This window comes from Nansenia antarctica, assembly GCF_963989245.1.
Source record: "Nansenia antarctica genome assembly, chromosome: 11".
In the NCBI taxonomy this organism is placed as follows: Eukaryota; Metazoa; Chordata; class Actinopteri; order Argentiniformes; family Microstomatidae; genus Nansenia; species Nansenia antarctica.
The window spans coordinates 19360534-19375761 of NC_137681.1; the positions used below are offsets into that span (position 1 = coordinate 19360534).

At 44.0% G+C, this 15228-nt stretch overlaps 1 protein-coding gene across 1 annotated transcript in view; it reads left to right on the forward strand.

The window, feature by feature from the left end:
- Positions 1-15228, forward strand: part of LOC308167961 (integrin alpha-D-like) — a gene marked incomplete at both ends in the record, with an annotated part of 35246 nt that overhangs the window by 5267 nt on the left and 14751 nt on the right. The window contains 12 exons of the mRNA XM_080542440.1: positions 1461-1519; positions 9156-9264; positions 10631-10731; positions 10820-10893; positions 10999-11113; positions 12021-12148; positions 12434-12496; positions 13039-13189; positions 13545-13624; positions 14282-14405; positions 14595-14734; positions 14926-15045. Coding sequence (XP_080398566.1) covers positions 1461-1519; positions 9156-9264; positions 10631-10731; positions 10820-10893; positions 10999-11113; positions 12021-12148; positions 12434-12496; positions 13039-13189; positions 13545-13624; positions 14282-14405; positions 14595-14734; positions 14926-15045 — 1264 coding nt within the window. The remainder of the gene's footprint in view (positions 1-1460; positions 1520-9155; positions 9265-10630; positions 10732-10819; positions 10894-10998; positions 11114-12020; positions 12149-12433; positions 12497-13038; positions 13190-13544; positions 13625-14281; positions 14406-14594; positions 14735-14925; positions 15046-15228) is intronic.

Here is a 15228-nt window from a genome sequence, read left to right on the forward strand (position 1 = left end):
TGTTTTTACTGACAAGTGAGGATATCCTGTACAAGAATCTAGTTCTATGGTTCACTTTTTTGATTACTTTTGCTGCCATTTTATCTCCGGAAAGATTTGCCTCTAAGATGGAGCCCAGGTATGTAATATCCTCTTTTCTTGTGATATTAATGTTACCCACTTTTATTTTGAAATGTACAGCCTTTCTGAGTTTAGATGGGGATCCGTATAGGATGGTTTCAGTTTTACCTAGGTGTATTGATAGTTTATTGTCAGCTAGCCAGATGCAGATTCTACTCAGTTCAGTGCTTAGCGCTTTTTCCACCTGCAATATGTCCCTGTCAGAGACCAGCAGAGCCGAGTCATCCGCGAACAGGAACAAATTGCAATCACATGCTGATGACATGTCATTCACATATATTAGGAACAGTAAAGGTCCCAATATGCTTCCTTGTGGAACGCCGCAGGTCACTGGGAGGGGGGGGGGCAGTGTTCCGTTCACACTAAGCACCTGTTCCCTCCCCTCTAAGTAGGATTGCATCCAGCTCACCGATGTTCTATCGAACCCAATTGCTTTCAGTTTATCTAACAATATGTGGTGATCTACTGTGTCGAAGGCCTTCTGGAGGTCCAGCATGACCATGCCGCAGTACTTGCCCGAGTCCACCTCATGGTTGATGTGGTCGTTCAAATAGAGAAGGCATGTGTCAGTGGAATGGGATGTTCTGAATCCTGATTGAAATTCATACATCAGATTTTTTTCGGTAAGGTACCTATCAACCTGTTCATAAACTATTTTTTCCATAAGTTTCGAGATGGAATTAAGAATAGAAACAGGTCGGTAGTTGCCAGGGTCTAATTTGCTTCCTTTTTTATACAGTGGGGTTACCCTTGCTATTTTAAAGTCAAGGGGGACGTGTCCCTGTTTGATGGAGAGGTTTATTATGTGGGTGATGATTGGGGTAATGGAGGCAGCTGAGTCTTTTAGAAATCTGGCTGGAATATTGTCATGGCCCGTGGCCTTTTCTGAGTGTAGAGCGCCCAGTTTTTTAAACACCTCATCGTTTGACACCATGGAGAGTTTAAAATCATCTTTGCGTACACCCAGTTTATTGTAGAACGCACGGATGTGCTCTACACCATAACGCCCTGAGTGGGGTGGTAGTTCAATAGTTGTTTACTGAAAGATTACAAAATGGGTTCGGATAAATAAGTGATTTGATTGGCATGGTTTTGGAACACACTTTCAGCATCACTAAGCCACGCATGTGGAATAATTGTTCCCTATGAAAGTGACTTAGCAAGGTTTGTTCTATCCCCCCCCCCGTCTCTCTCTCTTTTTCTCTCTTCACTTTCATTTGTCATCTGTTTGCTTCTCTGTTTGGTTAATATCCTCCTTTTGCCTCTGTCTCTCCACCCCTCAGCCACTCCCTCTCTCTCTCATTCTCTCTATTCTTCTGTTCCTTTCTGTTCGTTTTCAGAGCTGTAGATGTCCAGAGGAGCGCCTCCATGATCCCTCTCCCTCTCTACCTGCTGGCCGGTAAGGCAATGTTGTACATTTCTTTATTAGAGAGGGTCCTAACATAATATCACAATCATAACAGCAGAAATAATAATAGTATGTCATTGGTGATTTTTAGTAGTGCTGTTTCAGTGCTGTGTTTGGAACGGAAGCCAGATTGGAATGGTTCATACAGGTTATTGGAGTTGAGGTGGGATTTGAGTTGGGCAGCAACAACTTTCTCGAAGATATTAGACAGGAAGGTGAGATTGGAAATAGGCCGGTAGTTGTTGGGTGTCAGGGTTGAGACCGGGTTTTTAAAGTATGGGGGTAATAGCAGCGAGCTTGAGGGCAGGGGAGACAATGCCGGTGGACAGGGAGGAGTTAATTATGTTTGTGATGAGTGGGGTGAATGTGGGGAGACAGGCCTTGACTAGGGAGGTGGGAATGGGGTCCAAGGCGCAGGTTGAGGACTTCATGCTGGTGACTGTGGAGGATAGGACGGAATCAGTGACTGGACTGAAAGATGTAAGAGGGTATAGATTTGAGTTTCTGTCTAGTACCAAAGATCATAGTATAAGATTTTGATTTGTTGAGCAGAAATTTGTTATGTAAGAGCCAATCTTGTAAGATGTTGAAATCAGACTGAAGAGAAACTTGAATTTGTAATATGTCCGGTTTAGATGTGTATATGATAGTGTCATCAGCATAACGTTGAGCACAGCAGTTATTGAAAATGTATGGTAAATTGTTAACATACAAGTAGTAAACAAAGAAGTAGTCCCGATGTTGAGCCATGGGGCACACCTCATTGTTGAATTGCGAAATCAGAGATATTTCCATTCAATACGACACATTGTTTTCTGTTATGAAAGTATGAATTAAACCACAAGATTGCATTATCAGAAAGGAAGATAGCATGGAGTTTGTCTAAGAGCAGATAGCGGTCAATGAGCTTTTGTTAGATCAATAAAGATAGTGTGATTTCACTGTTATTTGCAGCATCATTAGTACATTTAAGTAGGGCTGTAGTTGTGGAGTGATTAGGCCTGAAGCCAGATTGAAATGGTGATACAATATTATTATTACTAAGATAATATGCAAGCTGATTATAAAAAAATGTTTCATGTCAATGTCATCACCTTCTGTGCGTGCGTATGTGTGTGCGTGTGTTGTTTTTATTCACACGGTGCTCTAGAGTGGAGATCAGTAGGAGTGAAGGTCACAGATGATCCCAGAGAGAACTCATCTGGTCTCTTGTCGATGGTTGCTGGTTCTACAGTGTGTGTGTGTGTGTGTGTGTGTGTGTGTATGTGTGTGTGTGTCTGTATGTGTGTGTGTGTGTGTGTGTGTGTGTGTGTGTATGTGTGTGTGTGTGTGTGTGAGTGTGTATGTATGTGTGTGTGTGTGTGCGTGTGGGTGGTGTGGGTGGTGTGTGTGTGTGTGTGTGTGTGTGTGTGTGCATGCGTGCGCGTGCGTGCGTGCGTGCGCATATCTGTGTGTGTGTGTCTCCATGGGTGGCTACTTTAGATCATTGATTCTAGTTAAAATGTAAATATACTTCAGAACCTGTAATTGTAAAACAAGCTATATAGCTTTGAAATATTAAAAAAACCTATATATATATATATATAGCTAGATGGGCTAGGTGGGGTGTTACAGGACGTGGTAGGAAGTGTCAGTGGTAAGGTTGGTAAAGTATTTGTGTCAGTTCTCATGAACCTGTACATGTATTCATTGTGATAGAGATGCAGTGTATATTATGGTGTGTGTTTCAAGTTTTTTGATACGCCACATTACACAATTGTAAGTAAGTAGCCTTGAGAACCGATGGTTCTCTCGAGCTTATTGGCCCTTAGGAGGCAGGAGCCTATCTCCTGTTTCCATAGCGTGAGGCGGCTTGATGTACAAGTACACCTCCTGAACATGAGACTGGTATGTCGCAGGGTCTTACCCCCAATCCAACCCTTAATGGGAGGAAAGCAGGGAGGCATCAGGTACCATTTTATAGTCTTTGGTATGACTCGGCCGGGGATCGAACTCACAACCTCCCAATCTCAGGGCGGACACTCTAACTGCAAGGCCACTGAGCTGGTCATTACACAAGTGTAAGAGAGTAAAATTCTTAGGCTTTGATTCCTGACATTGCAGCACAAGACAATAAGGCAATAGGCATAATACAAGATAATAAAAAAGTGACAGTAGCACAGGGCATAAGTGACAAATAAGATTATTTACAATTAGCAGTATTTTGTAATTTGTAGACAATAAGGCACTAGGCATAATTCAATAAAGAGTGTACAGGACAATCGTACAGGACATAAGTGATAGTAGTAAAGTGGCTGTGAGCTTTTAGGTTTAGGTAGTCTGTACACATGGGGTATGCTTTTGGATAATAGTCAATTGTCTACAGTAGGCATGTCCATGAGCCTGATTGCCTGGGGGAAGTAGCTGTTGATTAGCCTCTGAGTTTTGGCCCTGAGGCTCCGGAAGAGGCTTCGTCTTTTGGATGACATCGGTTCAAACAGACTGTTTTTCTTTGTTTTGTTTATTAGAATCCCCATTAGCTAATGCCATGACATCAGCTAGTCTTCTGACACAAAAATCATATTTGGACAATTATCAACATTATATACATACAGACAGTTATAAACATTATATACATACATACATCGCTTACAAATATCCATAATAATAAAAAAAGGAAGAAAAAAAAGAAATACAACAATCAGCAAACAAGGTGAATCATCTACTGTTCGTTCGTAGAGTTAATTGTATTAAGTGCCCCTTTATTTTTTCTTAAAAGTGCCTCTAGAATTAGTTTTAATAACGTACTTAGGTAAAGAGTTCCATCCTGTAATGGCTCTGTAAATTACAATAGATTTGAGAAGATTTGCCCTAGGTCTAGGTGGTAAGAGATATCCTGAACCGGCCTATCTGGTCAGATAGTTATTTTCACTTCTGATGTACATTACTGTGGTTTCTTGTTATTTATGACATTCCTGAAGAAGATCAGAATGGAATGGAATGGAATGGAATGGAATGGACTTTATTTGTCATTGCTACAGTACAGGTACCAAACAACGACATTTAGGAGGGGTGGCTCCCCTGGTGTTAGGAAAGGAAAAAGAAAACACATTTTAGAAAAAGCATAGATGCATAAAATCACAAGAAGGTAAGGAGCTGGTTTACATCAATAAAGGCTATGTACACAGCCCACTGTACTATACTGCACAGATAGTCAACTAGGGTTGTCATATTGCACAAAAAGTATTTTTTCACATTATTTTAAAGTGTCACAGTTTGCAGGCTTGAAAATGTACATGTTTGTGCCTCAGCACTAGAAGACTGGATTGTATCTGTATCTTGTATCTGTTTTCTACAGGAAGCCATGAGAGCTTTTCCAAAACACTTGTGCGCGTTGAAAAATGGTGAGCTAATCTAGCAGCTTTGTTTTGAGCGATTTTGAGTTTTCTTAGATCTTTCTTAACTGCAGATGACCAAATGACTGGACAGTACTTAAGACAAAACTGTGACAAAACTAAAGCTTAGATCACTTGGTTCAGAGTGTTTTACATACCTAGAGCATTTCCGTGTTACGGCAATGCTCTTACCCATTTTAGGTGCGATATTACCACGTAAGTGGTTAGGGTGGCTGGGATCTTTGATGATCCTCTGGGCTTTGCTGACTCACCGTTTGTTGTACGTGTATACAGTATATCTCAAAAGTGAGTACACCCTTTAGATTTTTGCAAATATTCTGTCATATCCTTTCAGGGGATAACACTATCTTAATGAAACTTTGATATAACTTAAAGTAGTCAGTGTGCTGCTTGAATACCAGTATAGATTTATTGTCCATTGAAAATTACTCAGTACACAGCTGTTAATGTCTAAACAGCTGGCAACAAAAGTGAGTACACCCCATAGTGAACATGTCTAAATTGTGCCCAAAGTGTCAATATTTTGTGTGACCACCATTGTTATCTAGCACTGCTTTAACCCTCCTGGGCATGGAATTCACCAGAGCTGCACAGGTTGCTTCTGGAATCTTCTTCCACTCCTCCATGACGACATCACGGAGCCCACGGATGTTGGACACCTTGCACTCCTCCACCTTCCTCTTGAGGATGCCCCACATGTGCTCAATTAGGTTTAGGTCTGGAGACATACTTGGCCAGTCCATCACCTTAACCTTCAGCTTCTTCAGCAAGGCCGTTGTCATCTTGGAGGTGTGTTTAGGGTCATTATCATGTTGGAAAACTGCCCTACGGCCCAGTTTCCGAAGAGTGGGGATCATGCTCTGCTGCAGGATGTCACAGTATATATTGGAATTCATGTGTCCCTCAATGAAATGCAGCTCCCCAGTGCCGGCAGCACTCATGCAGCCCCAGACCATGATGCTGCCACCACCATGCTTGACTGTAGGCAAAACACATTTGTCTTGGTACTCCTCACCAGGGTGCCGCCACACACGCCGGACACCATCTGACCCAAACAGGTTTATTTTGGTCTCATCAGACCACAGGACATGGTTCCAGTAACTCATGTTCTTGGATTCATTGTCTTCAGCAAACTGTTTGCGGGCTTTCTTATGCATCGGTTTCAGAAGAGGCTTCTGTCTGGGGCGACGGCCATACAAACCGATTTGATGCAGTGTGCGGCGTATGGTCTGGGCACTGACAGGCTGACATCCCACTTCTGCAACCTCTGCAGCAATGCTGGAAGCACTCGCACGTCTATTTTTGGAAACCAACCTCTGGATATGACGCTGAGCACGTGGACTCAACTTCTTTGGTCGACCCTGGCGAGGCCTGTTCCGAGTGGAACCTGTCCTGGAAAACCGCTGTATGATCTTAGCCACTGTGCTGCAACTCATTTTCAGGGTGTTGGCAATCTTCTTATAGCCAAGGCCATCTTTGTGAAGCGCAATAATCCTTTTTTTCAGCCGCTCAGAGAGTTCCTTGCCATGAGGTGCCATGTTGTCCAGCATTCAGAGAGAATTGTGCCCAAAACACCAAATTTAACAGCCCTGCTTATCATTTACACCTGAATCCTTGTAACACTAGTTTATCACATGACACCAGGGCGGGAAAACAACATCATTGGGCACAATTAGGACATGTTCACTATGGGGTGTACTCACTTTTGTTGCCAGCTGTTTAGACGTTAACAACTGTGTACTGAGTAATTTTCAAAGGACAATAAATCTATACTGTTATTCAAGCAGCACACTGACTACTTTAAGTTATATCAAAGTTTCAGTAGGATAATGTTATCCCCTGAAAGGATATAACAGAATATTTGCAAAAATCTAAAGGGTGTACTCACAAAATACTGTATTTGTGTGAAAGACGATGAACACATACACACCCTCATTGGCAACTTCCTTCACTTCTTCTCTGTGTGCGTGTGTGTGTGTGGGCTTACATGTGTGTGTACACGCTTCCCTGTGTGTTGCAGCTGGTCATCAGGAAGTGACTTGTCAGTTGATTGACATTTGACCTTCCTGAGACATCCACACTTAGATTAAATATGGCTACTCTGAGTCACACAGAGGGTCAGCTGACACCTACAATACATGGATATTAAAGGAAAATATGTAGAGTGTTTCACCTCAAGGTGAACTAAGTTGTAAGGCCTGGGGTGGTCCAGTGGTCTGGTACCAGTACCATGGTCTGGGGTGGTCTAGTGGTCTGGTATCAGTACCATGGTCTGGGGTGGTCTAGTGGTCTAGTACCAGTATGGTGGCCTGGGGTGGTCCAGTAGTCTGGTACCATGGCCTGGGGGGGTCCAGTGGTCTGGTACCATGGCCTGGGGTGGTCCAGTGGTCTGGTACCAGTACTATAGCCTGGGGTGGTCCAGTGGTCTGGTACCATGGCCTGGGGTGGTCCAGTGGTCTGGTATCATGGTCTACAGTATATGCCCATGTCGGAACGGGTTTGAATCATGCCCTGCTGACATACCATCTCCTCCTTACTTTCTGTCTTTGTCTACTGTCTCTGTCCAATAGTTAGCTAAGTTAGCTAACTGGTAACAGCTTTGACTTTGCCATCAGAGATGCTATGGGTGGCAGAGCTTCCTCCTCTGCTGCTCCTGGCCTGTGGAAGTCTCCACTTCAGAGCTGCTGACAGGGTTGACTCTGAAACCGTGTTAAACACCCACCTGATTAGGCTTCTAATGTACAGGGCTGGATTTTTGTGACAAGGTCTGGTGAAAAAGTCTGCATGTCTGCAATTCTGAAGTCGCCCATATGACCAAAAAGCTTCTTCGCAGCTAGTGAAAGCGGGAACAAGTCGGCAACCAATCAAAATGTTCAGGACTTTTCTACTCTACTTCATTCTACTCTACACTGACTAGGTAGTAGTGGGAATTACTGACCGAATCCATTGCATTGCAATATTTTGGCTTGACTAGCGAGTGTGTCATTGGTTTTCAATTTTATTAACTTTTTTCAGAATAAAAGTCTGAACATTTGGTTGGTTGCCAACTTGTTCCACTTCCACCAGCTGCTGTCACATTATGTTCTGTGACTGTCATCCTTTATTTTTATTTTTGACATGTTAAGTGTTTTGAGTCCATGAGAAAACGCTATACACATTTAATGTATTATTATTATTATATTATTATGATTGTTGTTATTGTTATTGTTATTGTTATTATTATTATTATCATCCTCATCAATCGTAATGGTGCTGCCTGTCTGACTTTCACAGAGTATTTTAACGGACATTAATGTTTTGTTGATGACAGTGGTTATACAGTGGGTAATACAGTTATACAGTGGTTATACAGTTATACAGTGGTTATACAGTGGTTATACAGTGGTTATACAGTTATACAGTTGTTATACAGTTATATAGTGGTTATACAGTTGTTATACAGTGGTTATACAGTGGTTATACAGTTGTTATACAGTTATACAGTGGTTATACAGTTATACAGTGGGTTATACAGTTATACAGTGGTTATACAGTTATACAGTGGGTTATACAGTTATACAGTTGTTATACAGTTATACAGTGGTTATACAGTTATACAGTGGGTTATACAGTTATACAGTGGGTTATACAGTTATACAGTGGGTTATACAGTTATACAGTTGTTATACAGTGGTTATACAGTTATACAGTGTATGTAGATCATAACTTCTGTAATCTGTAAATAGATGTTTCTCACCCGATGAGTCACATTCACATGTACATCTTTAAATATCTCACTCTCTTCCAACAGTTTCTCAGTTTTAATGAAATGAAAGAGTGAATTGTTTATTAAGGTTCGGGTTAGGCTTACGGTAAGGGCTAGGGCTACGGTTAGAGTTAGGGCTAGGGTTAGAATTAGGGTTAGGTTTAAGATTACGAGTATGGTTGCAGATGGTTCAGTAGCAGGGGAGGCTGGTTGAAGAATCGGAGGCTCAATCAGAGGCTCATTGTAATGCATGGCATGAGTATGGTACACACAATCAAGCTTGTCCTCCGATTCCTACCTCCACCAGCCTCCCCCAGCATCCACCAGCCTGCCCTTGTGTTCTACCTCCATCAGCCTCCCCTGGTGTTCTACCTCCCCCAGCCTCCCCTGGTGTTCTACCTCCCCCAGCCTCCCCTGGTGTTCTACCTCCCCCAGCCTCCCCTGGTCAGTGGAGGTCTCCTCAGCCCCTTGTGTCTCTCTGTCTCAGTGTGCCATGCTGCCCAGGCCTTCAACATTGACCCCGTGCCCTGGAAGAGCTTCACCAGACCAACGGCGGCTGGATTCGGATACAAGGTGGTCCAGAGCAGCCAATCACGGTGAGAGGAATTACCGGACCGAGGCCATTTAGGTCCAGACAGGGCGGGACTTCCTTTAGTAGTATCATAGAAAAGCATGGACGCTCGCCGTCAACTAAGTGTCATGGTATCAATCGATCAAACAAGTCATCAAATCATTACCAGGCCACTTCATGACAGAATAGCGGTGCTCTGTAGGCTAGCAACCCGAGCTCCTACCCTGCCAGTCTGCACTGATTTTAGAAGAGCGGTAACAAGTGCAGTCTGGAAATTTCGGGCGTCATATGCCATCAAAGGGGGGAAATGCGAAATGGAAATATGATGGAAATATGTGAAAATCAGATGACCATAGTCTTTAGAATGGGAAGCTGTTACTGACGCACAAAGACCACTAGATGGCGCCTCTTATACATTAGCCTGCCTCCTACACAGAAATACTGAACAGCTTTATACTAGCTTATCATTTTCCTCACCAGTGGCTCTTCTAGTGTTAAAACAATGTTGTAACTTTAGCTAGCTAGCTAGATACATCAGCATACTAGCAATTTTGTGTTATGCTTGTTATAAGAAAAGGTCTATAATACATTGAAAAGACATTAAACTAAAATAATACTATGGTTAGATAATTACATTTGTCGGGGGTTTTTGTTGCTTGATGATGATTTGCAAGGCATTCTGGGAGATTTCTCATAACATCCGGTTTTGAGTATGCCTCTGAAAAAACTGAGTTAACCCTAACCACTTTGCCCTCCCCCTCTATCCCAACAAGAATGGTGACACTCTATCCCTACGCGTGAACACACAAAACGGAGGGGTAGGGCTAAGTGGTAGGGGCAAGGAGTGTATTGATCCTTTAGTCTCGATCCATTATATTAGTCTAGATCCTTTACATTAGTCTAGATCTTTTAGTCTAGCCTAGATCCATTACATTAGTCTAGAATAGATCTTTTAGTCTAGTCTAGATCCATTACATTAGTCTAGAATAGATCTTTTAGTCTAGTCTAGATCCATTACATGAGTCTAGATCAGGGGTTTTCAAAGTCCAAGACAGTGAGCCTCCCCTAAGAGAATTGTAACATGCACACACCACATGCACACACCTAACGCTTCGAGTTTCCTTTGGAAAAACTCTGGTGGTTTGGATGCTAGCTCGTTGTGCTTAGTTTCTAAGCACTGTCTTTAAAAAAAACACATTTCATTCAAAAACATTAACATTAACACAGGCGCCTTCCTTGAAGCTCTCTGGCGCCCCCCTGGGGAGGCGCACCTCACACTTTGAAAACCCCTGGTCTAGATCTTTTAGTCTAGACAAGTTGATGAAAGAACATAATCAAACACAATAAAAGTCAAGTGTGTGTGTGTGTGTCCGTGTGTGTGTGTGTCCTAGCCTGCTGGTCAGCGCCCCTCAGGAGCAGAAAGGGGACAAAAGAGGACGACTGTACAGCTGCAGTGTTGCCTCCTCTACCTGCACATCTCTAAATTGGCCAGGTAGGTCACATGACCTGCAGGTACATCACATGACTGACAGGTACGTCACATGACTGACAGGTAGGATGTCTGATCTGTGTTGTTCTAGGCCAGCCCAGCCAGGCCGTCAACATGTCTCTGGGTCTGACCATGACGAAGCATCCAACATTGCCACGGACCCTGGTGAGTCCAGTGTGCATGTGCGTGTGCGTGTCTGTGAGATGAGCAAGCGTTGTAAGAGAGATGATAACATGACTTCATCATCAACATATTTCCCCCTTCCCTCAGGTGTGTGGTCCAACCATTCCTAGAGAGTGTAAGACCATCACCACGTACAACGGCATGTGTGTGGAGGAGGACGGAAGTGGAGTGTTTGGATTACCTGTCCCTGCCTCTCTGCAGGGTAAGCAGAAACATAGAGCCCTAGACTGAAGACCTCCATCTCTTCATGCTACACCTTAACTGTCCCTCCTGAAACCTCCCCGGCCCCTCTCCCCTGTAGTTTCTCGTTGCATATGTGTTTTATGCCTAGGGTTGAATCCAAAAGTCCTGGGCCCACTATTTCCAAACTTGAATCTGGATCAGATCTGGTTTGTTTTTGTGCTCTCCAGGATCACACCCCTAACCCTAACCCTCTCCAGGATCACACCCCTAACCCTAACCCTCTCCAGGATCACATCCCTAACCCTAACCCTCTCCAGGATCACACCCCTAACCCTAACCCTCTCCAGAATCACACGCCTAACCCTAACCCTCTCCAGGATCACATCCCTAACCCTAACCCTCTCCAGGATCAGATTAGCCAGCTCCATCTGATCGAGAGCACAAAAAGAAACCAGATCATTGTGATCCAGATAAAAAGAAACCGAATCATTCTGTTCCAGATTAAAAGTGTTGAAATACTGGACCCTGGAGTCGTCCACCTCTACCACAGCTCCACCCTCTGTAAACAGGAGCTCCACCCTCTGTAAACACCCTCTGTAAACACCCTCTGTAAACACCCTCTGTAAACAGGAGCTCCACCCTCTGTAAACACCCTCTGTAAACACCCTCTGTAAACAGGAGCTCCACCCTCTGTAAATAGGGCTGTCGGCGGGCCATCTGATGACCATCATGCAACATTCACTTTAGTAAAGGGTGTAGCGCCATCTACTGGAGAGTCTCCATATATGGTTTAATCATGTTCCACTAACTATCAACAACTGTTCAACTAATTAGCCACAAACCACAACCCTAACTATAACCCTATAACCCAAGTTATTACCTAACAACAGTGAAATACCTGAGTGTTTTTCTCTCATGTTGACCAGACTGCCCTGGGGAAACAGACATTGCCTTTATATTGGATGGTTCCGGCAGTGTAAACGCACTCGACTTTGGCAAAATGAAAAGCTTTGTAATAAGTCTGATCAATCCTCTTGTGAAACTGGATACTCAGGTAAGAACTTTGGAATACATCCCACGACAACTAGTAAAGCTAAAATCTCACTGTCAGATTGTGTTCATTCTTAATATTACAGTATTCAGCCAAAAAATAAATAAATCTATAATCATTCATAAACTGTGGTCATCTACTGAAGCTGAAGAGCAATTCAACTCAGCTATAATGTGATCAACACACTACGCTGTCTGTAGTGTGTCCTGTCACTGAGCTGTCTGTAGTGTGTCCTGTGTCTGTAATGTCTGAGGCCTAATGTAGACTCTGTCCACTCTCTTTTTACAGTTTTCTGTGACCCAGTATTCAGGGTACACCCGTGTGGAGTTTTACTTTAACCAGTTCAATTCTGTATCCTGGCAAAACCAAGTCAATAAAATCAATCAGATAAGGGGAGGGACTTACACAGCAGCCGCCATCAAGAAAGTTGTGTGAGTGCATGACTGAATCATGACATCAGCATACTGTACCTCCTTTGAGATGCATCATACTCTGCCTCTTTCTGTCATGGTATTAGCAATGCTAAGGTTGTGGATTTGATTCCCACTGGGACCATATATACAAATAATTGATGCTCTCACAGTACTGTGTAAAACAACAGCCAATGGCATAAAGCTGAGAGAGGCTTTAATAGACATCCTTAAACCTTTCCCTCCCAGCGAAAGCGTCTTCTCATCCACTTACGGATCCCGAACAGGAGCTAAGAAGGTGTTGGTCGTCATAACTGACGGGGAGTCACATGACAAAACTGACCTGCCGAACGCAGCCAGACAAGCTGACGCCAAGCAGATTGAACGATTCGCAATCGGGGTAAGATGTTAGTTTCGGCGTGTTTTGTTCAACACAACGTGCAGCATGTTCATATCCTGACTGTGTCTGTGTGTTCTTCCCAGGTGGGCACGGCCTTCGACAACCAAGGGGCCATAAAGGAGTTGAACACCATCGCCTCGGCCCCAACGAGTGGTCATGTGTTTCGAGTTAATAGCTTCGCAGCACTTGAGAGGATCAGGGATACATTACAGAACAGCATTTTCCCTATTGAAGGTACGCTGGCAGCCTCCATCTGCCTGACGATGTGGGATCCTCTGTGATGTGTACCTGTAGAGTTATCACAAGAGCTGGCTCTGCTGATTAGTGTACGACCGACTCTTAGGGCGCTATGCTACAGCTGTCTCACCTGCTCTCAGGTAGGCGGGGCAGCGCTAATAGAGATGTGTTCATGACAACATCACAGGTCAGCATCTCTCTGTTCTCAGGCTGTTACCTGTCAGGCTGACCAGTGTCTTGTCCCCTGCCTGCCAGACTGACCAGTGTCTTGTCTCCTGCCTGTCAGGCTGACCAGTGTCTTGTCTGCTGCCTGTCAGGCTGACCAGTGTCTTGTCTTCATGCTGCCTTCCAGGGTCTCAGAGCAGTGGTGAGGCGTTGAAGATGGAGATGGGCCAAGAGGGGTTCAGCGCCGTCTATGTCCCTGGGGCTCAGGTATCATCTTCTTATTGTGAAGCTGAACTTACCCGTGACACCTCTGTATGTTCCTTTGAGAATGTCACGTCACAATTTGACAAAAGCACAAATTGTAATACAATAATAATAATAATAATAATAATAATAATAAGCGTTATTTATATAGCACCTTATATAACCATACACACCCTACACACCTCTGCACACCTTATACACACCCCTATACACCTTTACACACCCCTACACACCCCTATACAACTCTACACACCTCTACACACCCCTACACACCTCTCTACACACCCCTACACACCCCTATATACACCTCTACACACCTCTACACACCCCTACACACCTCTACACACCCCTACACACCTCTACATACCCCTATACACCTCTACATACCCCTATACACCTCTACACACCCCTACACACCTCTACACACCTCTACATACCCTAGTACACACCTCTACACACCACTACACACCTCTACACACCCCTACACACCTCTACACACCCCATACACAACTCTACACACCCCTACACACCTATACACACCTTTACACACCCTACACCCCCCTATACATCTCTACACACCTCTACACACCCCTCTACACACCCCTACAAACACCTATACATCTCTACACACCCTCACACTTTGTGGTCTTGTGCTGCCAGAGTGGGTTCCAGGTGGGCGCCGTGGGCGCGTACACGTGGCGGGGGGCCTACCAGGAGTACCAGAGCATCTCAGGGACCCCCGTCTTACGGCGCCATGACAGCATGGAACCAGACAGTTATTCAGGTCAGAACTGTTTAGCTCATCGCACTGATGACCTCTGACCCCAAAACCTCCTTTGTCTTCCTCACCTCTCTCTGTTTTTATGTATTTTCCGTACAGTGCAGTTGTGTATAAAACGTTTTTTTATAAAGATTAAGTAAATCAATCTAGTAAAGATTGATTGATTGATTGATTGGTGTTTTCTTGTCTCAGGTTACTCTATGGCGGTTGCTATGACAATGCGTCACCGCTACACATTGTTGGGAGCCCCGAGATATGGACACACGGGCCAGGTGACGGTGTTCTCCACTAGAACCTCTGGCACTGCCCAGACCATCCCCAGTACAGGACAGGTGTGTATGGAACGTATGGATGTTGTTATTGTTGGGCCACTAAAGATATTGAATTCATGTTGATTGAAAACCATTTCATTGTATGACCTGAAAGTCTGGTCCCTCTGAAATCTTCCCTCTAGCTTTGTTATGATTGGAATTAAGTTATTTTCTCATCACCAGTATTCTCCCCCCCCCTCTCTCTCTCTCAGATTGGGATCTATTTTGGTGCAGAGATCTGTGTGATGGATGTTGATGGAGACTCCTATTCAGACCTGGTCCTCATATCTGCTCCCATGTTCATGGAGAAGGACAGTGTGGGCCGAGTCTACGTCTGTCCTCTCTCAGATGGAGTGGGTGGTGTACATCTGTCTATCTGTCTGTCTGTCTATCTGTCTGTCTATTTGACGATCTATCTATCTATCTGTCTGTCTGTCTGTCTGTCTATCTATCTGTCTGTCTGTCTGTCTGTCTATCTATCTATCTATCTATCTATCTATCTATCTGTCTGTCCT